We start from the raw sequence: 26,413 nt of genomic DNA, 5'->3' as shown, positions 1-26,413 counted from the left end.
CTATTGATGGCTACACCCATAATTCCATAAAATTTTTAATATATAATCATATAAATATCATATGTAGCAATGTAATTGCATAGTCTATATTAAATTCTGTGTACTGATAGAGATGTGCAAGCCAGAAAGTGTTTAAATTGACCGGCTCATAGATGTGTTGTTTTGTGCTCAAAACCATCACTGGTACGCAGAGTTTATGAGAGCATTTTTAAACAGCGAGAGCAAAGACTTCCAGCAGCAGCAGTTCAGGGGGCTTTGTGCTTGCAGACCTTTGTGTGGCTTGGCTGTGTTTTCCCCTTGGGTGAAGGTCGCACTTTTGTGCAGAGCCCTGAAGTTGCACAAGTCTCATGAGCTGGGGTGGGGCATTTGTCATTCGGGGGTTGTGGGTGTTCCTGTTGATTTGTGGCTGTGTATATCACAGTGTAATCACATAGTTTATTCCTGCTCTCTCACTGAATTATTTATTAAGGCCTGAAATGAGGAAGGAGGGGGATTCTTTTGTATTGGCATAAGCATAGGATTATGCTCACTATGTGCTTTCAATCACTACATCACTGATATGTCAATTGGCAGAATACAGTCTACCTCACATTTTAGGATGTTGCAAAGTTCAATGAATTAATATTTTTTAAGTGCATTGGGACCCTCTGACGCAAGATGCTTTAGAAGTATGGGGGGAGTATTCTGCTGATTATTTTTCCCATCTATTACCCCAATGTGTCATTGATTGAAATTCAGTAGAATAATATTGGCACCCTTATAACAATGGGCAAAGGCAGTATTTTGTTTTCTTAGATTTTCCAAAAAGCTAGAAAAGACGGCTCAATAATATAATACAAAATTAATATAATCAGTTTATCTTCTGGTAATTTTTCCTGTTACTTTTTCATCCTTTCTGCTTGAAAAGTTGTTCACTTTGCTGGATTAACAGTAATAACTACAAATTATGGCTTTATGTTGTTACAGTGTGATGATATACTACAGCCAGTGTAGAGGTAAGAAACACTGGTTGAGTTGTTATGTACTGCAGGGTAGTGATTTTCTGCATCTGGTTTATGAATAAATAATTCTTTGTAGTTATTACATGGGACAGGCAGTTTTCAATTTCTGTAGAAAATACAGTTCAACAAAAGAAAATTTCATGCTAAAGCATAGGGACAAGATTCCTTTGAAGGGGATAAACAGAAGCAGTCACTACCACTGCATGGTGGTAGTGGTAGGAGCCTACCCATTTTGGAAGGAAGGTCTGCAATAGTGGCTGATAAAGAAATGGCTTGGTGGTCCCAGAAGTGGGGTTTTTATTGGGTGTCTCTTTGAGGTCTTTCATTTGGAGCTGTAAAAGAAATCAGAGGTGCTTGGGTGTTAATGCTAACCTGCAATTTCTCCTGAGTGTCTGTTGTTTTGATAAGAGCTGCTGTTGAAAAGCACGATGTTTGATCAAAACTACTTGATTGAATTCACAAGGCAGCAGCAAATGTTGGTTGTGTTCTTCTACCAGCCTTGTGTTTGCAGTCCACAACTCTCAGGCTGTGGTCCTGGGATCCCTGAGATGCAAGGAAACAAACTCTAGGACACTTGACTAGGTTTAACCATGGCAGATTAGCATTTTTTAAAAATTACATTAATGCTGCATATGCATTTGCATTAATACTACAACTATCCATTTAAGTTGTAATTCAGGAGTGCTCATAATTTGAAATCGAGAGTATAGCCATGGTGGGAGCAGGGGATGGTTTGAAGGGAGCCAGTGACAGGGTATGCTCTGGTACTGTTTGCTCTGTTTAGCCACAAAAAGGAATTTGGAAAATGCCCCATTTGAAGAGTTTAATTTTACAGCAGTGATGTATTGGAAGGTACCTGAGGTGCTCCAGTAATTGTTACGGGGTTATCCAGATTAAAAGTTACCTGTGCATGTGAGTGGGAGATGCAGGACCTGGTCTTCATTCCATTTAGGACCTATTCCATTGTCATAGCCAGACTGTGATATGTACATTCTAAAACCCAGATGTGGCATTCTTAGAATGAGTGTGCTGTGTGGCTACCATTCCATTTGCCATGACAAATGAGGTTTCTAGTCTATATAGATGAATAATTTTCATGGCACTTGAAATTTTCACGTGAACTACATAATAATGGAAAGGGTTTGCCAGCTTAGCGTTTTTCTAGAAAGCAGCTTTCTGCTTTTAGTAATTTTATAGTCCTGATCAAAGTAGTTATTCTGGAAGTCTGCTTTAGCCCCAGCCTTGCATCCATTCATTTCAAATTTCAGTAGGGTGATGTCCTAGGAATAATCCCAGTGCTTTAGGTGCATCATTTTTTCAGGTGATAAAATAAAGCTCGTGATGATCCTGTGATGAGTTCTGCTGGATATAGAATGGATTAGCTGTGATACAGCAGGGCAAGGCTTCTGTTCAGTGTAGAGTTCTGCTCTCACTTGTGTAGTTACCACTTTCTTCTCCAAAGGAGCTGCTTTTTGAATGAAACTCAATTGGAAACATGCTGGCAGGGTGGCACATCATTGGCCTGAGTGGAGGGACAGCAGTGAATTCAGTGGTTGTTATGTGTACAGACTTGACACTTGAGCTCACAGAAGTTTGCCACTGGTGTGTTCTGCCATTCTTGTGGATAAAGGGAGTTACACCCATTTTACACAAAGCTACTCTGTCTTTTTCCCTGTCTGCTTTTTGATGAAGCTGAGGCTTAAAGTTAATAAAAGACCTGACTGTAGAAGTACATGGCATTCAAGAACCAACAACCAGTGTGGATAGAGAATCTCTTCTAACATAAGGTTTGAAAAAAAACCTTTTGAGAAAACTGATGTCTTTATTGTCTTTAACTGCCTAACTGGCCTGGGCTGCATTCAGTCATTTCTTGGTGAGATGAGAGCTGTTCTACTGTATGGCCATTTCTTCAGTCTGTGCAAGCATTGAAATCTGTTAGCTCTCCCTTTAAAAAACTTTCACAGGAGAAAAGACCCAACAGATACAGGAAAGAGAGCCAGATTTGTTACCAGGAGAGTTTTAGGGACTCAAGGAAGACGTATTTTTGTATTTCCTGAGCTTTCTGATCTGCTGTGCTTTATTCACACATAATTTTGAGAAGGTCTGGAGCTGACAGAAAAGCGATACTCCCAGAGAAGTAGTATGTTCATTAATAACACAGTGACCTTTCCTCATTCCTATCTCCTGTCCCAAGTGTCAGTTGTGGTAGGATAAAAGCTTAGCCAGGCCAGTTAAAGTGATTTCTTTAAAGGCCTGAGCTGTACCATTTAAAGTCAGTGAGAGGAACAATAAAAAATGTGTATGTGGAAGTGACCCCTTGCTGCCACGCTGTTTTCATCTTGGGGTTGCTGTTAGGCTAGAAACATCCAGTCTGGATAAGAAGGGACCTTTTTAGGGGGAAAATTTTGGCCTGCTCAGTTTTTATTGAGTAGTCATTCAGTATGCTGAGAACATATTTGCCCAACAAGCTGGCATCATCTTCCCAAACATAGCCTAGGAGTTGCCTTAAGTACAGTGTTGGTGCCATGAGATAAGCACCTGTGAAGTCTGCTGAGGAGCTGAATGGAAACCATGGCTTCTGGCTATGGTTTGGACCAGCTTAATGTGCTCTGGAAAAAAATATTTCACACGTCATATCACACCGGCTGAAAAAATAGCATGCATCAGCAGTGCTGTAACACAGAGTAAAGGACTCTCAGCAGGTGTTAACGTGCAGAGGCACTGAGCATTATGGTAACACCTGTGTTTGTTTAAATCCAGCCAAAACAATTTCCTCTCCAGTTGTAGAGGAGGATTAAAAAAAATAAAAAATCTCCCTAACTTCCAGTAGTAGCAGACATTCCTGTAAAACAATTTGCATAGTATTTCCCATGGTGCACTCTGACTCCACTGTTTTTTTTTTTTCTTTAAACACTTTTAGTCTGCGGACACCTTTAGTAACTTCAGTGCTTCCCAACCATCTCTTTGTCCTTTGCCAGCATTGCCAGGCCCGAGCACTTGCAGATGGTGTGCTCTCTGAGTGCTTTCCTTAATTGAATGAAAAATAAAGCCTCTTGTAAAATATTACCAATTTAGATGTGACTTATGGGGCACATATGATGCTTATTTTTTCAATTACATGAAAACTTGGCGGTGTTAAACATAGGAAGCCAAGTGTTCTGTGAAGCTGGTATAGATTTCTGGATTTTTAGGTGATTTTGCTTTAAATTATTATATAGCAGGAGGAAGTAAAGGAAGTCAGCAGCTAAACTGTGTTTTTCCAGCATGTATTTTACGCAGTGGACCCTTGATGCTCATTTCATGACTAATATATGCTGTACTATATGCATTTCTTGTTGTCACCAGAGATAACATTAAGTAAACTATCCCCTTAAGAAAAACAGCTTTTCTTGGCAAGTGGAATATGACTCAAGGAGCCAGCACTGGAGACATACGGTGCTGTGAATGAGTGCTGTGTGTTACTCTACTGGATCTGAGTCCAGGCACTATTTATACTGCAGCATATTCAGCACCAGATTGTTAAATCTTAATACTGAAACAGTGCATCATTGAAATGTTTTTGTTCTGTTTATGTCCCATTTTCAAGCATTGGATCTCAAGCAACACTTAGTAACTTTTTGTTTCATTTGGACACTATATTTCTTTGCCAAAAGCTTCTTAATCTGCTCTTGAAGTATTAGCCTGTCTGTACCAGTATGTTACAGTGAAACTTTGTGCCACTGAGGATGAGCTAGGTCACTTCCAGCTTCTTTCAGTGTGTGGTGACAGAATGCCTTGCAAAGCATGTCGGTGGTAAATGCAAAGATTTAAGTGCTACAGAAAAGGACTTGTATTAAAATTACTTCCTCTTCAATCTGTGTAGGAGTGGGGGAAAATACTCTATAGCAGGTAGTTCATGGGCTCCTTCTATTCTGTTATTGTCTCTGCAAGAAGCTTTGTTTCACTGTTTCAGTGTGGTGGTTATCTTAGGATCATTTTTGGGAGACCAGGATAACAGGGTTTTTGTCATTTACTGCAGTTCAATTAGTTCCAGAGCTGGTGAAGAGCTGGGACTAGAAAGTGAGGAGGAGATGGTTGAGGTTTCTTGGCACCACAGCATCCTTCCAGATAGCCAAGAGGAGTTCTTGGCGTGCCTGTTATCTCAGAAGAAGGAGTCTTCTCATGTATCAGTGTATTACTTTTTTCTGGCAGTTGAGTTTATGGATGTCTTTTCAAAGATCACACAGTATATTAAGAAACCTCAGAAGGCATCAGTTTGAATGAGAGAATGGTGTCTTGTAGGGCTGAGCTGAGGAGAGTTGAGTGAGCAGAACAGTGGGGCAATGGGAGCACAATAAAGGAGGGAATAAAAGCAGTAGTGGCAATAGTGCAGAACAAGACTGAACTGCCTTGCTGTCATGTAAGATGGCACTGTGGCTTTCTTTGTTTGGTGTCTTCCTGGAAGTCATTCCCGGGATTAGTCATTGTTTTTGGTGTGGGTGGGCCCTCTGTAATTGTCTAAACAGAAATAATACCTCTGCACCAAATGGTTTACCATCCAAGTTTACAGTCTTTGTGACAAGCTCATCCAGAAGAGGTGATGATCCCTATTAAAGAATGAACAGAAGTAGAAATAGAACATACAGCATTCTCCCCCGCCTCCAAAAAGCTATTTTGGATCTGTGGTCAGCAGCTTGCAGTTGTTTGATTATTTTTTTTTCCCCCACAAAGAAAATCAACTGTCTGCATAGTGCAACTTGTATCTGGGAGTGAACTCTTCCTGCTTGGTGGGTTTCTATCCACACTGAGAATCATACCATGCTTAGATTGTAACAGTGCTGAAAGCCCATGCATAGGAATTTTCCTGTTCAAGTCAAAAGTAATGCATTTATTTACTGGAGAGTTTTTGTAGACTGCAAAATCAGGGCTAGAAAGTGGTTAAAGCTTATTCTAACTTAAAGAACTAGGCTTTAGAGCTATGATGAAGGATGTGAAGGAAGTCTCCTGTGTTTCCTTGCAGTAATTTAAGAGTCAGGAACATGTCAGCAACTGTCTGCTTAAGATTTTGAACCTATTCCTGCTCTTCTCCACTGTTTGCTCAGGAGTGAGCAGAACATGTCTTTCTGTGCAAGACTGCAGTAAACCTCAAGGCAGATCTTGGATTGTGGGAGCAATCAACCTTGCTCTGAAGGGTTTAATAAATGGCTGATAAAATATAAAGTATGGATTTTTTGTTTTCTTTTCAGGAATAATCAAGCTTGGGAGGTGGAATCCCCTCCCTCTCAGTTATGTGACTGATGCACCAGATGCGACAGTAGCCGACATGCTACAAGATGTCTATCATGTTGTGACATTGAAAATCCAATTACAAAGGTGGGTGTTTCTGAACATCTGTCCTTCCCTATTCTCTGAGCTGCTCTGTTGGTTACAGCATTACTACAGAGATTAGCACATCCTGTCTTCATTAATTTCTGGGCTTTTGATGAAATTAAAAGAAAATGGAGAGAAGGGTGGGTCACCTGGCAGCTTTTTGGTGCATGTTCCAACTGATACTGTATGTTCTCTGAAGTAGCAATATGGTAACAGAGAGGGGATTGGCAGAAACCCAATCAAGTAAAGATATGGGGCTTTTAGAGGCAGACCTTTCTACAGTCCATGATTTAATGGATTCTTAAATTCTAATTTTATCAAATAATAAACTCCTTGCCTTTTTCTAGAAGCTGCATTGTGAAAATCCAGGTCTTCTGCAGCCAGTTGCTGAGATGTGGAAGAGGGGATCTTTTTTTACTTTCCTTTTTTTTTTCTCCAGTGGTCTTTCCAGAAAACAGAAGACAAGGAAGGAGAGTGTCACTGCAGTTCCATTTGGTGTTTGGAAAATATTTTCCTTCCCTGAGGGCTAGTTCTGATTAGCAAAGCAAGAGCTCTCAACATTTTTACACTTATTTACCCTCCTTTCCTCCCACTCTTCCCTCCTTTTTTCTTCTCCTTTCTCCCTTGGTCCTCAAATGTAAGGTCCCTGGCAGTGCATGGCATATGCCAGAGCTGCAGATAAGCCTACATTGCACAGCCTCCTGTAGCTGTGTGGCCAGAACATGACAGAGCAAAGAGTAAAAAGTAACAGACAGTTTGGAATAACTTACTGACAATTCTTTGAAGCTTTGGCTTGAACAGAAGAGGGGCCCACAGGGATCTGTGTGTGTCCTTTGGTGACAGGTACATACCCTCCAACTGTTCCGTTCAGTTTAGAATTTGGAAATAGTTGATGCCTCACTGACATTAAACTTCCAAGCAGAAACATTTCTTTCTTGTTGAATCTCTGATGGTGCTTGGTTTTCTGATTTCCATGAACAGGTCTTTCCTTGGTTTTATATACTGTGAAAATTTTTCAGTTGGGCTGCATCTCTGCTATGTAGTTGTAAAAGAGTGTCTAGACCCTATAGCTGCTATAGAGCTGCCAGGAGTCCATGTAGTCTGTTGTCACCTCTGTATTAGCAAAGGGTATGAACCTGACATTAAGGTCTCATTCTTTATCTTCAAAGTGCCTGGATGCCACATAAATAAAAGACAGTCCATGACTTTGGCATAAAGATGATCACTGACTACTTGAACTCCTCAAGCACAGCTGAAGGTTCAGCTCTGAGGCAAAAGCCAGGCTGTGAGGGCAGAAGGCAGAGCCACCTTCTGGGGCCATTGGAGAGCATGCATTAAGGCTCTGCAGCAGAAATGGCAGTGACAAGCTTCTCCTATCTTTTTGATGTGCTTCTTGGGTCTATCCCCATGCATGTAGACAGAAACCATAAGCTTGTTAAATTAAAAGAGGCACAAGTCATATGAAGACAATAGCTTCACTACATATGCAGTTCTTGTGGAATGAAAGTGAGAACGAACTGCATGTGACAGATGTTGGGCATATGGCTTGACGTGTTTCTGAAAGGCTCTTGGATACTTCGGTGGTAAGGGCAGTATATGAACCTGTATAAAATGAAACTAATTTTTCAAAGTCTCACCTCCACACAATGAGGGCCCTCACTGTTCAGGGATTTTGTTAGTGGCAGTGCATGCAGCATATATGTTTATTTTTCTACCCCAGCAGGAGTATCTTTGTCTGGAGAGGATGGCTTTACTCAGCCATTCCTGGGGCTCACTTATGCAGTTTCTTTGCTCTCCATCAGGCCCCAGCAGGAATGGTTACGCACACATATGCCATAGGAGGATCAGCAGCTGCATGTTGAACTGCACATCTTCTGGTAATCGTGCTTGGTGGGAGAGAGATAGAGGGGAGAAGCACCTTGATGGACTGGCCAAGCAGGAAGCTCCAGGGTTGTGCTTGTTGCTTAAAGGTCTATAGCACTTGTATGCAAAAAGTAGGCATCTGTGAAGGTGATGTTTCTATCTGCTTTTTGCTTTCTGTTTTTACAGTTGTTCAAAGTTGGAAGATTTGCCAGCAGAGCAGTGGAACCATGCCACAGTTCGCAATGCCTTAAAGGAACTGCTCAAAGAGATGAATCAGAGCACATTAGCCAAAGAATGCCCTCTCTCACAGGTCAGTGCTTTCAGCAGGCTTAGGGAAAGAAAGATTTGCAAGAAGTAAAGCTCATGTTTCTTCTGTAAAGAGCCTACGCTAAACAATTCCATAAATACCAAATAAATTTCTTGTTTTCTTTAGAAAGGAGAAATACTAATTAATATGTTAAATAGTAGTATCTTTACACCATGTTTTCTTAGGGGGTTGCGAGGTAAAAATGATGAATTAATTGATTTCATAGGGATGTAAATGCACTATTTAGATTTTTATCTGAACCTATTGCAATAGGATTAATGATCCTCAAATACAAGATTCGATTGGCTTCTTCCCACTAGCAGAGGCTTGCCTTCCCCCCACTAACCCATGGGTAGCTCTCATCAGCCTGCAAGCATGATAAAAAGTATGCAGTTTTAACAGTTGTGGCCCAATTTCTAGGAAACAGCAACAAAGAAATGTATATGTAATTATGTTAAAAAAAGAACAAAAACTCAGCCTCATTCTCCATGACTGCTTTTTAAACGGCACTGATGTCATGTCTAAGACATGGGTTCCTACAGATGCCACGGAGCTCTATTTGTACTTCAGATTGTCATAATGAGACATTCATAAAATTTTTATGACTTTTCCTTGCCTCTCAGAAAAAATGGAATAACACTTTAACACCCAGACCAGGTAACTTTGCTAGGCATGAAAAATATATTGCCTTCTAAAATGTGTACTGAAATCAGGTTAATCTGTCCATTGTATCTTTGAAAAGTCAAAACATGGGTAATTCCAGCTTCCTGAAAAGCCAGTGCTTTGCTTGCTCATATCCAACATTTTTTCTCCTGTGATTGTGTGTCTTCCATTGCACTCTATGTTCATCCTGCAGTTCATGATCCAAAGCCTCCATGAACCAAGATAATTCTCTCTGTTCACCACAAATTTGCCTCGCTGTGTTATGATTACAGCTCTAGGGAAAGCACAGAAGTAAAATATGGAGCTGGTAGGAATCACATTCTTCACTTTATTTAGCCATGTGGGATCTGCAGAGCTAACAGGAATGGAAGGGTTTTGTGAGGAAAAGCCACGGAACTTGCTGATTTAGTAAAGGAGGAACAGACACTGTAGATATGCGCAGTGTGGAATGCACGTTGAATACGAAAGTGTTTTCATTTTCACACAGTTTTAAGTGTCATTTTTTAAAATAGAATTATCTGTGGAATCTGGTCAGCTAATGATGATTGCAGCATATGGTTGTCTCTGCCCAGTCTTCTTCAATATCCAGCATAACTAAACTATGCATCATTTCATATGCAGAATTCATTTGTTGTCTGGGTCTGTTTCCTCCCACTTCAGTTTCAAAGCCTACCAGGTGGAAACACTGCAGTTGGTTTACTCCTTCTATAGGCTTAGTCTGACATATATTTACAAAATTACTGATGGTAGATGCATAGCAGCCAAAATCCTTGCCCCAGTATTTATTTGGTGGAAAAAGCGATTCTTCTGTAGGAAATTGAGCTTGCTTACTTTTAAGGACAGGTATAAATGACCTTGGGTAGTGACTAACCCTTCAACTAAGACTGCAGAATGCAGCTTGTATTGTTATTATTATTGCCATAAAAAGTTTCAGTCTCTTTTGGTTTAGCTCACAAAATGCAGAAGATACAATGGAAGGTTGTATAGAAGCTGTCTATTACCATCATCTGAATATGCCTCTAATACAATTCCTTCTCCCAAATCAGTTTTAAAAAAATATCGTGCCAAATGTGAAATGTCATTACAACCCCCTTGTGGTTAATATATTATTGACAGCAGCAAATTGCAGAGTGGTCTCTTAGGAGTGAAACTGCAGAGTAAATGCTGCTGTTTATTAATGTGTTCACAGTGCCTCAAGTACAGAAGCAGAGAGGGGCAGCGTGGGGAGCTGCTGCTCCCACCAGCCACGGTGCTCTGTCTCTGGTTCTCAGTGCCCCAGCTCTCCAAGCAGCCCAGATGGGGATTCTGATTGCTGCTAATGGGAAATGTAATCATTCACTTTGATTTAAAATTGTTCTGGTTTTTTTCTGCTAGCTGTATTGCATGTCTGCAGCTTAGCTACCCTTAGCATACGGCTCCTGTTCAAACAAATAAATCCCGGTTAACCAAGCTGGGGGGAAGGAGGGTAGGTAGGGGGAGTGTATGTGGCAGAAAGAAATCCAATTATTTCAATATTTCCATCTTTCATAGAGATCTGTCTTCCCTGTGCCATATCACTTATTTCAGAACTGACCATGCATTTTTTTCTCTTTGCTGGAACAAGCTTTATTAGGACGTGAGTGTGTCCCATGTTTTTCTCCTTGAACTTACTGCACCAGATTTTCTTTGTGTGGGTATTTCTTAGCTCCTGGTCTAAGTAGTATTCATTCCACATGGCTGTCATGGCCATACACATACCAAACATATCTGCTGCTTTATTCCTTTGTTAAGGATTTTTCTAGAAATATCACGCATTATTTAGAAGTTTGTAAGTAGTGAGTGATTTTTTTTTTTCCCCACTCTATTTTAAATGGGTATTTCCTTTCTTCAGACTTAACAAGATTCCTAAGATGGATACCCCTAGTGTTCCTTTACATGTAATAGTGAGGATATGTGGTCTGAAAATTGCTATAGTTCTTTCCCCTGCAGAAGAGAATCTGTCCTGGGATTTTTTCACCAGTGGTTGATTTACTGTTTGATTTTACTTTTTTATTTAGTTCAAGTTTTGCTTTCTCAAATAAAGGTTAATGGGTTAATATATTCTGTGATATATAATAGCCTCATGATTTCAGTAGTGTTGATTTCTTGTAGAGCTAGGTGATTTGGAGAAGGAAACTTCCCCACCCCCCCCAAAAAAAAAACAAACTTAGAGAACCAAATTGATATGTAGACGGAGTTCAACAATTTCCCCACCCTTCTTTAGTAAATGGAAATTTAACTGAAGCGATACAAAAAAAACCCCTGGGTTTGCTCAACTTTGTTCAAAAGCCCTCTTCAGCAGAGGCTATCGCCATGTCAGGCTTTCAGAATTCTGTTGCTTGTTAAAATGCTGTAGAGCAAGGGAGGATTTATGGGCAGGGAATTGCTGCTGACTGCCACAATGCTAGGTTTATGTCTCAAAATATTGATTTTAATTAGAAAATTGAATCTCAGTTTTAGAAATTGGAGCTGCTACTTAAGGCTCTTACTTCATAGCCTGCAAACTCTGCTGCACTGCACCATAGCACTCTTTGAATGGAAAAGGCAGAGTGAAAAGGCAGTTTGGCCTCTTCAGAAAGAGAAATTACCTGTTGAAGACTGAAAGTAATCTGTATCACCCAGTTATCTTAAGTTGCTCAGTTTTGCTCATAATTTTTAAGTTTCTAAAACTCAAGAGTGAGGGACAGAGTCCTGTGATACTGCAGTGAACAGGACAGGAGGCTGGGTAAATCTGGCAGAGGGATGGGATGATTTTGTTTTTAAAGCATTGTTAAATTTAGTGAGCCAATGCATAAGCCTTGTAGCTTTCCAGAGATGGCCAAGAGCCTGCAGGAGCTCGTAGGCCAGAGCTTGAAGCCATGGTTTGAGCTGTGAGATCATCCTTGCTCTTTCCTCTTGGTGCAGAATGGTTGCACAAGGTGGCCCAGCTTTCTCTGAGCTTTGCTGTAAGTGCAGAAGGGGGGCATGAGGAAAATAAAATACAGTCTGTGGAGAAGGTGCATTGACTCCTATGTCTTGGTGCTGTTAGATTGCATTTCCTTGCTGACAGTGTACATGTGCTGGGAACAGTTTGACCCTGGAAGGGTTCAGAAAGGAGAAAAAGACAGTGCAATGTTGTTGAAAGGATGCCTTATCTATAGCATGGAGAAAGGGAAGAACTACCAGTAACGAGGCTGTTTGCCACTCTATGGGCAGAAGCACCCCAGGTATAAAATACCCTTTTTATTGGTATCAGGTGCTTGAAAACCAGTCTGCAGCCATCTCTTCATTCAGCTTGTATGGAGTTGCTTAGGGGGAATTTGCAGAGTAGGGAAGGGTGCTGGTTAGGCAAGTGGTATTTCAGTTTTGTTGAGCTTTCTTGTGGGTTTTGACTGCTCTGTGTTGTAGTATGTGTAGCTCCCTGTGCTCTGAATGGCACTGCTAATTTCTCTTCTGGGTGATTCTTCACACAAGAGCTAATCACACGTTTCTATAAATTATATTAATTTAACTTATTTGCCTAACTGTTGTTCTGCACCGAGTAGCACGGATGTTCTCCAGTTCTTGGCTGTGCAGTCTTGCTGCATTTGGAAGCAGAACAGAGACATCTGAAAAGCATTATTGGGATTATGCATGCTGGAGCATCTAATCTTACCTTTAGGACCTGGTTCCTAAATTGTGCTTGGTGCAGTGAGCATGTGTTACTCAGCCCAGCTCTGCTTGTTGTTATGCAACTGAAGTTTGGCTATTGCAGTATCACAAGTACAAAGCAAAGTAGAACTTCCCCCCCATCCTGAGCTGCAGGTCTCAGTGTAGGTTTGTACTACATTTTTTTTACGTAATTGTGCAAAATAATTATTATTGTGATTTTATTCATGGCTGGGCATATAGAATGGAGAATAAAACCAATATTTTGTACTCATCAGATGGTTCTTTTGGGTTTAAAGTCACACGTTGGATGATCATTATGCACTCGCGTGTCATTTGCTTTCCCTGGAAAAGATTTCTAATCGTGGAAGATATTTTAAATCCTTTTTGTTTTTCTTTCTATACTTCCAGAGTATGATTTCATCCATTGTAAATAGTACGTACTATGCCAATGTGTCAGCAACCAAGTGCCAGGAGTTTGGGAGATGGTACAAAAAGTACAAGAAGATTAAAGGTAAATTGATTTCTTTTGTTGCTTTCAAAATTCTTGAAATTCTGTTCACGGTTGGAGGTTATTTGATTTAAATAAAAGTAATAATAAGCAATAATAATATTTGTGAATTTGTCTACAAAGAGGACACAGTCACAGCACATTTGTAATTAAATCTGATACTTTACAAACAAGGCTGGCATGAAAACACAGGACACAAAACATGCTTAAAATATCCCATTTCACTGTGCTGAAAGATCAACTGTGTTTTGAATTAAGCAAAAACATTTTGGAAAGAAAACATTCTAGTATCTCAGGATTTAAAAGTTAAATTACTATGTAAGTTGCCCTAGTTTTGTTTTGTTCCTGAAAGCTAAAAACCTGACTTTTTAAGTTTACATGTACCCTTGTTCTCTGTTCTTAGTACTACGAAATGTACTGGCATTCCTGCTGTATTTTATTCTGTGGAATCTGGATACAGAGGATTTAGTACTGCTTGTTGGGCGACATTTATAAATAGCAAGGTGTTGCACCCACTGAAGTCATGAGAAAAATAGCCCATTGTATGTATTTTTTCTGTACTGAAATTGTATTAGTAGGTCCATAGTGCCTGAGGCAGGAAAACTATTTTAAGTTCATCCCATTCTCACCACTGAACTGTCTTGATCACCTGTCAGTGGTGCACAAAATGATGTGACAAGCATCCATCGTGTGTGGTTTCTTCTTTTATTGCTCCTTTCCTTTGGCAAGGGACTTAAGTGTGCACCGGACTATTTGTTTTAGTAGGTTTTTGTTTTTTTTAACGCTCATGTGCTCAGGACTTAGAGTATAGTGAAAAGCTTTTCCATAATTCCACCTGGGACCTCTCTCTCCAAATCTCCATCACCCTTGGACATTAGCTCTGTGCTGGGGTAGGGTTTTTCCACACTTACCGCTCTTTCTCTCTCTTACATCACTGAACGGAAGATTCATTGTCTGAAAGAAGGCATAGACTGTTATTGTCATTTCTGTCTTTGATCCTTTCAGTAGCCAGGAAAATCATAACAGAATTCACAAACATTATGAAGAAATAGGGTAATGTCATGTCCTTTCTGAGAAACTGCTGTATTTTCAGTTCTGTGAAGATTAGCATCTTTCAAAAAGAGTGTGCTGTCTTTGGCTCATAAAAGGCTGGGAAGCATAAGCCACAAAAGGTTGCTTGTTTTGTTTCCTTAGGACAGGCTAGAAATCTGCATAATAATATCATAAAAAGTCTGCTGCTTGAGTTAGGAACACATGAAACAAAATTGCATGAAACATCAGAACAAGTTCTGAGGCATCTGTTTTTTCTCTGCACATCTGGCTTGTGCAGAGCATACCTGTAAGACATTTATGCCTGGGCTCTGCAATGATTAGATTTTCAGTAGGGGAAAAAAGAAAGAATGTTCTGTGATGAAATTATTTGTGTCTAGAAGGAAAATTGTCCGGGCAGGATTGGGGTAACAGTGCAGGCAAGGAAATGGAGATGTTGCTTTTCACCTACTAAAATGGTTTAGGCTAGAAGTAAAAATGTTGATTGGACATTTTAGTATGTGGTTACCCTCGTGCCAAATAAACTGGATATTTTCTTTTCTCTGTAAGTTGCCATTGTATGACTGAGAAGTGTTTCTTTTCTCTAAATGGTGTCTCTTAATAACAGAATTTTATTCAAAGTACTTTAACATATCCTCTTGGTTAAAAAGCAATCAAAAGAATCAAACAGCTTCAAGGTCATCACCATTCACTTTTACTTGCTGTTCTGGGAGAACAGAAATAGGCTTTTTTTTTTGCCTTTTTTTTTTTTTAAACTGTGCAAGGGTGCCAGTTGCAGAGGCACTGGAAGCTCTTAACTGTAGTGTTCTTAACTGCAGAGACACTACTACAGCTTCTGAGTATTTCTAGTACACTGTTGTCTTCTACTTTCTTCCACTCTTAGAGCTTATGCTCTTAATTTTTCTTTATTTAGTAAGTGCACAGTTAAATTTTTAAGTGCAGTAAAAGCAGAATGGAACCTCAATCAAAAGGTCAAGGATCCAAACCCGAAGAGTTTGCCAGATAACTCTGTATCTGTGCTATTCAGAGACATAGCCAGTCATTGCTGCTTGGAAGTTTGTGTGTGTGTTAGTAGGAGGAGAAAAAGGAAGGTTAAGGTATGTGTGAAGTAAACACAAGCTGCTATAAAGCAGTTCAAGTAGTGTTGATTCATCAACCATATGAGTGGGAGAGAAAACAAAGAGTCTGTGGCAGGTACAGTGGTGCATGGAGAATAAACAGCAACTTCAGAGCAGTAATCTTAACTGCCTGCAAGCAGGAAGACTTCTACGCTTTAGGTGGCCAATTTCTCATCATCTCTCATTTAATGTTGTTTTGTTTCTTTTCTATAGCCAGATAGTCCTGCAGGACAGCTCAGTGTGCAAAAATCAGTGACTCAAGTTACATGCATCAGTCATCATGTGCTCCTTTTAATAATATTTTAAAAAAGGACTTTCATGAAGGTGAATGGATGATGAAGTGATTTGGTTTTTGGGCTGTAGCTGGATAGATTAGGTAAAACTATGATTTAGAGTTCTTGGAACCAGCACCCGTATCCTCGTGTAACTCTAGAGCTGGTTACTAGAAAGTAAAGGCAAAAAACAATTCACATGAGCTGTGGTAAATACAAAATAGGAAGGGGCTTCAAAATAACTTTATTGACGTTGCAAACTAAATGCAGCCTACAGTGTTAAATGTGTTTCATATTATCTGCTAATGTCTGTTTTAATAAAACAGTGGGAACTAAATGGTTGCTTCTTAATCAAAACCATCATTTCCTAAACATAAGCTATGTGATTCTGTTACAAATTGCCACATATAGATCTACTAGGTCAAACTTTTTTCCTTTCTCATAGAAATAAATAAACAGTAAATTAATCATACTCCTTGGAAGATCAAAGTAATTACAACCAAAGACAGAAATAAAAAGTTCTCTGGAAAAAGGAAAAAAAAGAAAAGGATCAGGTTGCTGAGTGCATAGCTAATGTTTAAATAATATAAGAAAGTGAACAATCAATAATTTGATATCATTAGCAACAGATGTAAAAGCTGTATACAAATGGAATTGTATCAAATCTCAAGTAAACATTCTTGGTGTGCATTCTGTTGAACTCACCGAAAAGACAGCTAAACTACTTATGCTCATAATTCTAGAAAAGTTTTCAGTTAGTTCAGCTCAGCATGTCAGTTTTGTCTTATGTCAGATGATGCTGGAATAAAATTCTGCTTTAATTTTTTTTCTCCCACCCTGTCCCATCCCCTTAAGGTTTTAAAACGTTCACAGTTTACTCAGCAGCACAAGAGTTAGTGTACAGCCAGATTTGGGAATTTCAGGTATGAGGATAGAGGCTTTTTGTCTCCTCCTGGCCCTGGGTCTGCCACTTAGGGTATGTGTGAAGATGTGAGGGAGATTATAATGGGATGTCCACTCTTTCCAGTCTCTCTGGCATACACGTATATATTTGAAGAAGAGCTTATATTAAAACCAGTTATAATGGAATGTGTACAGTGGTTGGGAAACAAAAGGCTTAACAGTTCTACTCTGGGCCTTTTGCCTTTAGGGTATCTGTAATCACTTGAGGTGGTAATTAAGCTATTAGTGTGTGTTGTAATTTTGTTCAAAATATGCACCATGAATTAATCTAAGATTGCTATGTGAAGCCTCTTTTCCCCTTTTTTATTTACTTTTTTCTTTTTTTTTTTTGAGGGATGCAAGACCTTATAGTACAAAGTTGTGCATACATGACAAGGCTTAATTATGTTTAAACCTACCTCATTGAAGAATTAGAGATCCCCCTTTTTTACTAAAGAATACATACTAATAAATGACAACTACAGACCAATGGCTTATTTCAGTGGTTCTCAAGCTGCCTTTCTCCTGGGTAGTCCCACGGGGATGCTTCTGTCAGTCTGAGAAATGCTTGTCTGATTTCTCTAGAAGCTGAACTTGCTGAAGCTGGGAGAAGGCATTTAACACTGTTGAAATGCAGGATATTAATAATTGCTTGAAAGGTTTGCATTGGTTTTAAATTTGATTTACAAATAGATACAGGAATAAAAAACAACGCTTTGTAAGTAACTATATACATGTGTGTATATATATATGGGTATGTATGGAGAGAGGTATTTCAGAACTTAATCATGCAATTCAGGTAATTCTCAAGGGATCAAGCTTGTACCAGTTACCTATTTGTGTCCCAGTGCTTTGGGTTCATAGCATTTAAAATATTTTTTAGCTCTCTTTCTCAATAGATATTTCACTTCAAAGTGTCATGCTTTCTATTTTTATCAGAAGGACTATCACTGTATCACAATTCTTTCACAACTGAAAATCTTAACTGGTGTGATATTTTCTTTTTGCCTGATGACACAACTTAGCTCAGTGGGAGGCAGTTAGAAAGGCAGCAGGAAAAAATAAATGCATTGTGGACTTAAAATTAAAAAGACTTACTTTTTTTTGTGTGTGTATGAAGAACACGTCATCTTTGCTCCTGCCATCAGTGTCTGTCAAAATATAGCTTTCTGTGGATGTGAGTTTTGAGGCTGTGGCTGTCTCAAAGTTTTTGTGGAATGATGAGGCTTTGCAGTTTAAAGGAGGAGGCCTCAATTATTTCTGTTTCAACAGATCATGAATGTAAGAAAAAGCTTTCATAGCTTCCTTAAATTGAGAATCTGCTTTGGCTCCTCTTTGATTTTTCCAATATTACTGATTTGTTGTTTATGTGCTCTTTTATTCCTGAAAGTTTGTTTGCTCACATCCAATAATGGATAGACTGAGCAATCTGTTTCTCTTTTAATGTGTTCCTAGAGGCCAGTGTAGGTTCAGAGAGGTTAGAAACGTGATTCAGAAAGGCTCCCAGCTTTCTTATTTCCAGGCTGAAGGAACTGAGGATTGCAGCACAGTGATAGTGCCAGTGTGAGCCTAGGGAAAACTGTCATTATGTGCTTTGAGGAAGAGTTTTTAATCGTTCCTCTGAAGCAGATGTTGTAGAGGCCTCATGAAGAGGCTCACCAGATCTTTCCTGAACAGAGTTTCTGACTTTTGAAAATACTCTTTTTACTGATACATGCATAGGTATTTACCTTTCTCTATGTAAGTAGAGGGGTTTATATATAGTATGTATTTATATGCATATATCTTGGCCTTTTGCAGAAATGTTAAGTTTTTTAAGGAAGTACATATCATATCTTGGTTGGATATTGGTTATGGCTCTGGCACCAAAGCATTTAGGGTCAGCTGTGAGGCTCTTGACATTACTGTAACTTCTTTGCTTACTTTTATACTCCTTACTGTGTATTCATTTCCCTGAAACCAGGACTTTTCTCACTTTCTTAAATAAAAAGGAAGGAAAATAACATCAGTCACAGCAAACTTGTCAGCATTTAGGTAACATACATGACCTGAAGATCAGCTCTTGACTCAGGGATGTCCTCTTAGTCAGTAGCCTGCTTTGCTATTTTATGAGGAGAGTAGTTCATCAGTTGTCACTAATGATGAGGAAAAAGTGGCCTCTCTCTTTAAATATAAGTTAAAAGTGTCAAGATTCAGCAAGAATTATAGACCACTTGACCGCTGTTTTCCCCACCCGCATTAGCATTTTGCATTTCAGCATTGTCAGTGATGTTCAGTGCCAGTTTGGGGGTTTGTACATGTGTTGTTAAAAACCAATTTAGCCACTGCTCTGTGTTCCAGGGGTGTATGAATTGTGGCCCTCTTGGCTATTCCTCTCTGTAAAGAGAATTAAAACACATGCTTTGGGTTTATTTCTTTAATTAAGAGTAATTTTTATCTAAGGTAAATGCATATATGAATCTCAGCTTTCAGAATGTCTTCCTTGGCTTGTGGCTGTTTTGGGTAAGTGGCTCTCACTGCTCACAGTGCCTGTGCTGTGACAGAGGGATACGTGAGATTTGCTGAGTGGCATCTCCTGTGCCTGTGTGTGGCTGGAGCTGCAGCCAGTGCTGCTGTAGGCAACACAGGCCACGCAGTAAAGACTGGAAACCCTTCTGTGGAGAAGCTGTCCAGCCACTTGTCCCATGTCTTGCTCAAAGGATGTCACTGAACTTTTTTTTTTTTAAATGTCTCCTGTTCCAGTACTGGGCTTTTCTCTGAGAGGACCAGTTGTGTGCTGCAGCTGGGACATCTGCCCTTTTGAATTCTTAGTAAAGAATGGTCATCTCCACTTTCTAAAAAGAAAACATGTTTTTGTTTTAACCTTTGGAATCTCAAAATTAATTTTCTTTCATATTTAAAAATTGTGTGCTGCCAAACAACGACATGTTAGCTTAGAAGAAAAGTTATTTTCACAAAGTAAGCATTAGTGGAGATAAGTTTCAAACAGGAGGATAACTTGAAGCTTAGGTACAGGCATAAGCTTTCCTATGTGAAAAGCTGCAAAGTGTCTCTCTGATCCTGTGGGTTTCATAGAATATGTAAGTCCAAGAGCAGAGTGGCATTCTGTTCGCTTGAAATGCGTGATGAATTTGTATCTCTGACTTGGTGATGTTTGTGTTCTGTCTCCCTCCCTTCACCATCTCTGGTGGTATGAATCAGGAATATGCCCGTATGTATCTCAGAGGAATTGCACAATTGCCTGGGTCATCTAGGAGGTTTGTAGCTCTCACAAAAGATTGAGTCTACTGTTAAAATAGTTTGACAGGAAGGGAGATACTTTTATATCAAATGGTAACATCAGTCCATCTAAACCAGTGCTGCCTGTGTTTCTGTCAGTGTTCTAACTAATGATTCTGCTGCTTCTCCTTTTCCATTTCACCTGACCAGTATTCATGGGTTAGAGCAGGTGGTCACTAGAATACCTTCAGTATCATGGTTTTCTCTGCCAGATGGATCTGGCATGTCCTTTTGACAAACAACTTAACATGATTATGAAGAACTGAGTTCATACTTCTGTGTGCCTCTTGAACCTATACAAAACTCCAAAAACCTAAAAATGAGATGATGATACTTGTCTTCTGACAGGCATCTTTGGAAGCGGTGCAGTCCAGGCAAAGCCCATGTAAAGAATATGACTTCTTATACTTAAGCACTGGCAGAAGACATGTTAGCATCCCTGTGTCCCAAGGGATGACTTAGAGCTAGTCTTGAGGATAAGGGGTGAGCAGGTCAGCTGCACAAAGAGACTCAGCAATGTTAGTACACTCTGCTCAGTTTACCTCAGACTGATGGTTGAAGGCTCACTTTTAATGATGATTCTAAATTTAAAAAATAGTAATTTGTGCATGGTGGGAACTGAACGGTTTGCAACTCAACAAAGAACAGACAATGGCCTTTCCTGTCTGTTTTCCATTAGGCTTGGATAAAGGCCTTTGCTACCCACAGCCGGCGGGCAAACAATTTCTGTATGTGCTCTATAGCTGTTTTGAGGTTCTGTGCTGTCCTGTAGGAGTAGGGAGAAAGGTTTTAAAAGTTACAGCTTCTTATCACATCTGCCTCTCTGGTCAGCCTGCTTTTCCTTCAGTCCTGAATGCAGGAACAAGTGGCCTAGGCAGAGATCAGGCACTGAAGCCAGTGAGTGACTATGGATAAATACAAAGATTAGATGCTGACTGAAATGAGACTCCTCAGATCAGCCCTTTGCCACTGAAGTGGTTAAGTGGGCTGTGATTAAAAGAAATGAGTAATTATCCCAATTACAGATAAAAAGATATGGAATTACCACTTTAAAAGCACCTCCTGTGCTCTGGAGTGGTTCTGTTATTTACAAAGTGGTAGTTCATAATTATGCAGCAGAAGCAAGAGGGCACCCTCTGGGTGTAGTGCAGCAGCCCTGTCTCTCCGAGGTGGAGCTGGTGCTGTGCTTTGTCCCCCAAACATGACTCCAAAGTTCAGGTCTTGCTCCAGTGAGCAGGATGGTGCCAAGCCAGGAGAAATTGTGGAAACCTTTCTGTCTCAAGCTTAGTGCAGGGTATACCAGAGTTCACAGAGCTCTCCCGGCTTGGCCGTGACCACTGCTAGAAATGGCTTTTGTGATCACCAGGTTTTAAATAATAAATAAAACAAAGAAGCAAACTGAAGCACTGGAGAACAGCCCTGGGTGGTGACATCCTGTCACAATTGAAGCATGGCAATTCTGCCGGCTAGTAACTTATTACAAAACGTTTCTTTACCAGCTTCTTCTTACTCTGGGGCAAAGTGCCTGTGTGCCTGTGGGACTGAAAAGTTCCGGACACGCTGGGTCATGGACGCTGGCGGGTCCTCTGTGTCCCTGCTTGCAGTGCAGTGTTGGGAGACGTGTTACACTCTTGCTCTCCCTGCTGCATCCCTCATTGTGCACAGGAATTTGGTTTCCAGTGCTGTCAGTCAATTCAGTGCCACGCATAAGCCCTAAATGCCCCACGGGCTGTTTGTCAGAATGTTCCTATTAACAACTCAGTGCAAATAAAGTATGAAGGGAAGGGAAGGTGGAGAAATAAATCTTATTTTAAATCTTTTGAGCTGGTTTTATTTTAAATGGAAAGTTGCATGCAGACCACCCCAAGCTATTGTGCTGTGGTCTGCGTCAGCTGCTTGACTGTGCAAGGAAGACTGGGCTAGAGGTTAAGAGCATCACACAGGGGAAGGGTGCACTGAATTCCTTTTGTGCTGGATCCAGGAAGTTTTAACTCAGTATGGAGTTGAAATACATTGACACACATGGTAATTGTTACAAGATGAGAACGGAATATTCAAATACAATAATTTGCTGCTCCCATTCTGGGGATTATGTTGGTTTCTGACTCTTGCAGAGGTAGTGACATGTTGTAGGGAGGTATAGAAAAAAGAAGGTCAGATGCTATTCTAGAGTGCTCTCAGGGCTAATTGCTGAGCTTAACGCAGTACCTGTTGTCCAGACACAAGTATCTGCCTACCTAGTGATGGGCTTCAGAAGGGTGGGTGGCTCTGCAATATGACAGTGCTGTTGTACTTGGTTTAAATAAGCTCTTCAAGCAAAGAACTGCAGAATTGTATACCAAGCGAGTGATGCAGAGAGAAAATGAAAACACTGCAATGCCTTTTGCTGTGGTCACACCACAGATGGAGGTAGGTAACAGCCTCCTGAACCAGCTTTTATTTAACTACCACAGGCATTGCTAGCAGAAGTAGTTTATGAGCAGTACTTGAATGTAGACAGTACATATCCATGGAACCCCTTCCTTCCCAGTAAGGTCCTGCTGCTCTCTCCTCACATATTTATATTCCAATCAGTACAGCTTTGTATTCCAATCAGTACAGGACTACAAGAGGTCTGAAACTATCCCCTGTAATTGGGTACGAACATGGAAAACGGAGGATGCAAATGTAAAAGCCCTGTCTCAGGAAGATCTGAGGCTGAATGCTGATTGCAAAGAAGCTTTGTGGCTCCTGTATCCCTTTCTTCTTAGAGCACTGCTGGCAAGCTGGCCTGTGTCTCAGGACAGTGCCACTCTCCATCTCCAGGCTGTCTCAGTCTTGCTCCTGTTCAGCCCTGCAGATTTGGTAACCAATCCATAGTTACCAAAGAACAACAGGGAATCAGATACAGGCAGCGTGTTAAAGAAGGAAAGAGTCTTGAGGAGTTGAGTAATGCACATTTTTTCCATCCAGCGTAACTGCTAATGGTAACCTTTTATTACTGAAGTGGTCGAAGTGACTAGAATCTGGTTTGTTTATAGGGAGTACATGCATGGCTGGGTAGTCTAATGTGATCAAAAAAGGAAACTGATAATAAGGGAAAAATATACCTGCGGAAGCAAGTCAGGTGATGTTTCTGTGTAATTCCAAGTAGCACTGCAGAGATTAACAGCCTGGCAGCCTTTTCATCTTAAAGTTTATTTTTATAGGGGTTTATAACTTGGCATTGAAGTCAAGAGTGGGTGGAAACTTGGCAAATGTGGTTCAGCCCAGAAAGTGAATGTTATTTATATTTATTTCTCACCAAGTTTTCAAAAACACTTGGTTACTGTTTTTATGTTCTAACAAGTAATAATTTGTTGGTTTCAGTGACTTATTCTCTGTGTGCTCCTCAAACTACAAATAGTTCAGAACTTTTTCAGCTCTTCTGAAACTTCTAGCGGAAGGACTCTTTTATTTTTAGGGTTGTCAGTGATGTAGCAGGATGCTCCAAGTATTTCATTATACTGAACAACAGCTTTATGCTACTTACACCTGCCAAGTAGCTATTGTACCTTTGGACTAATTGCACTTGGCTAGCAACAGTGTGTGTTTAATGGCATTACTCAGGTGCAGCTTAGTGCAGAGAGGCTGAGGAGGCGATAGTATTGCCATTTTGGCTCTGAATCATCTGTGTTGCAGAACGTGGTCTGAGGCTGTGACAAAGCAGCCCCTCCTCACTGCCCTGCCCACATCTCTGCATTGATGATGGGTCCATCCCTGGAATTAGCACTACTCTTGTTGCATATTTCACATTGATTACATGTCTGTTCCTGAATATAGAACTGGTATAGAACTCCTGGTATAGAGCTTTGTGTGCCTCATATCATGGAGGCCTTCTGACATCATGAGGAGCAGCTTTTGAATAGGGATTTTCAGTAAGATGAAGGTATTGCATTATGTATCTGACAGCCTGTGACTAACAGAGCAAAATGGTCGTTTCCTGACAATAATATTTGTGTATCACACATTTTGCATTGCTTTTCATAGTTGAAATACAAATAAACACTTACTTATAAATTCAGTTGGGTTTAAGCATTGGGTTTTGTGGGAAAGTAGGATTCATAGCTTTCTTAGAAATTAATTTTCATTTTGAATTTTTTAAAGCAATTATTTAAAGAAGGCTAAAGATGTTACAGTGTTTTCCTTTTAAAGAATGGGAAGAATGAGTTAAAATTTCTTACAAGGAAATTCTGGGTATTAATTCACCTAGTTATAAAATTCAGTACTTGTGATGTTCCAGAGTGACAGTTCTAAAAATAGTAACTGTGTGTATGTATGTGTTCAGGGCATGACCCTCTCTGCCTTAGATTAACTCTGGGAGGAGAAAAGAGCTCTCTTTCTATTTAGAAGAAAAGAGAGCAAGTCATCAGTAAGCTTATCATTCTGAGTATTAACTGTGTAAAGCTTTATATAGATTAGGTTTTTAAAAAGAGTTCAAAACCTCATACAGTTGTTAATCATTGCACAAGTTATAACAGTATTATGACCTTTCTGAAATAAATCCTATCTTGTTACTTGCTGAGACCAATACAGGGATGAGGTAGTGGTTTTCTACGATGACATGTTTCTAAACACTTACATATCAGATCAATATAAAAATGCCTATTCAATTGCATGTAGGGAGGCTTATGGAATCTGCAACCTACTGTAGAAGGACTTCTGATTGCTTAAAATTACCTAGGTAGGAATAATATTTATGCACTTGCTAAACTCCATTTCCTATTTCAAATGGTACTTTTAGAGTAAATTTTATTTTGTGATGTGTGTGTTTAGTTTTGCAGTTACCTGAAAAGATACTGTGATATTGCTGACATAAGATATTTAACAGGGACAATGCACATCAGTATATAAAACTAGAGTATATGCATTTAGTGTGTACAGTTTTAATTTTTTTGTAATGTGATGTCACTTAGAGATCACTGTTGTGTTACACAAAGTTTTTTTTTAAGAGAGTGAAGGCACTTTCTTTCAAGTGGGCATTTGTGCAAAGTGCTTTAAAAGTTTCTGGACAAACTCATGGCAATGAGGCTTTGGCTATAAAGAACCATAGCTTCAAACTTTTCTCATGTGTGAATTTCACTGTTTTGTAACATGAATTTCGCTTTTTTGTACTATGCTTTCACACAACCGACATGAGTCTGCTGTGGTGCACCTGGGTGAGCTGATGGTACCAGAAAGGTTTATCCACACACAGTGCAAGGTAGAGTTTATGTGGAAAAGATAATAGTTGCCAAGTTTGTAATGAGAAGCAGTGCCATGAGCTGCACAGGGAATGGCCTTGCTTCCATTCAGTTTGTGTGAGTGGATACCAATTTGAGTTTCTTTCCTTTACCTAGATTCCAGGGATTCTGAAACACTGACCACTTTTAAAGGTTAATCAATTTGCTGTGACAGATTCAAATGTTAGTAATGGTATAAATGGAAGTGTCCAAGCTTTTTTCTTTAAGGAAAGGAGGCTGGGGAGGATTCCTGCTGTTGGTTTGTAGGGAGTCTTCATGAGCTGTGGCTGAAGCCTAGGAAGTCTGAAAGAATATTAATTATTCTTGTTGCTTTTACTTTGTGTTTCTTTTGCTTATGTTTCTATGATACTTCTGTGCAATTGTAGATTTACAAAGTAAAGCAGATTCTGTTGTGTGCAGTCACCTGCAATATAATCCCTGCCCTAAGTGCAAACTGAAATGACAGCAACATAATTCTTCTCTTTTAACAGTGGAAAGAGTGGAAAGAGAAAACCTTTCAGACTATTGTGTTCTTGGTCAACGTCCCATGCACTTACCAAATATCAACCAGCTGGCAACTTTGGGAAAATCTAATGAACAGTCTCCTCACGGCCAAATTCACCACAGTACTCCAATCCGAAACCAAGTGCCAACGATGCAAACCATGATCAACCCTGGGCTCCTGTCTCCTCAGCTCAGTCCACAGCTGGTGAGGCAGCAGATAGCCATGGCCCATCTGATAAACCAGCAGATTGCTGTCAGCCGACTTTTGGCTCACCAGCACCCACAGGCTATCAACCAGCAGTTCTTGAATCATCCACCCATCCCTAGAGCTGTCAAGCCAGAGCCATCAAATTCATCGGTGGAAGTCTCTCCAGATATTTACCAGCAGGTCAGAGATGAGCTGAAGAGAGCCAGTGTGTCTCAAGCGGTCTTTGCAAGAGTAGCATTCAACCGCACACAGGTACCAATTTCTATTCTATAAGAAGGGGCGAAGCTGTGGCTCTTGTGGGGCTGTGTGGTTGTTGCAGGTCAGGGAAGAGGGCATACCATTGAAACACGTCAAACCACTCTCAGTCTTTTCTCCAGTCTCTGTCGGTTTTGAACAAGGCTGTTTCTTCCTGGAACAGCTGTTTGTTTGCATTTGGCCACTCCTGTGCCATTACTTGAGCT

At 40.0% G+C, this 26,413-nt stretch overlaps 1 protein-coding gene across 4 annotated transcripts in view; it reads left to right on the top strand.

Annotated features, from left to right (window-relative positions):
* The window catches only part of SATB2 (SATB homeobox 2), a 137,874-nt gene that overhangs the window by 58,640 nt on the left and 52,821 nt on the right, over nt 1-26,413 (top strand). For all 4 annotated transcript variants that reach the window (XM_036386781.2, XM_036386782.2, XM_054515433.1 and 1 more), the window contains 4 exons: nt 6,227-6,353; nt 8,400-8,523; nt 13,240-13,342; nt 25,732-26,204. In XM_036386781.2, the coding sequence (XP_036242674.1) occupies nt 6,227-6,353; nt 8,400-8,523; nt 13,240-13,342; nt 25,732-26,204 (827 nt within the window). The remainder of the gene's footprint in view (nt 1-6,226; nt 6,354-8,399; nt 8,524-13,239; nt 13,343-25,731; nt 26,205-26,413) is intronic.

Source organism: Molothrus ater, chromosome 7 (assembly GCF_012460135.2).
Source record: "Molothrus ater isolate BHLD 08-10-18 breed brown headed cowbird chromosome 7, BPBGC_Mater_1.1, whole genome shotgun sequence".
Lineage (NCBI taxonomy): Eukaryota > Metazoa > Chordata > Aves > Passeriformes > Icteridae > Molothrus > Molothrus ater.
The sequence above is the reverse complement of the archived record's forward strand: the minus strand, read 5'-3'. Positions and strand labels throughout refer to the sequence as shown.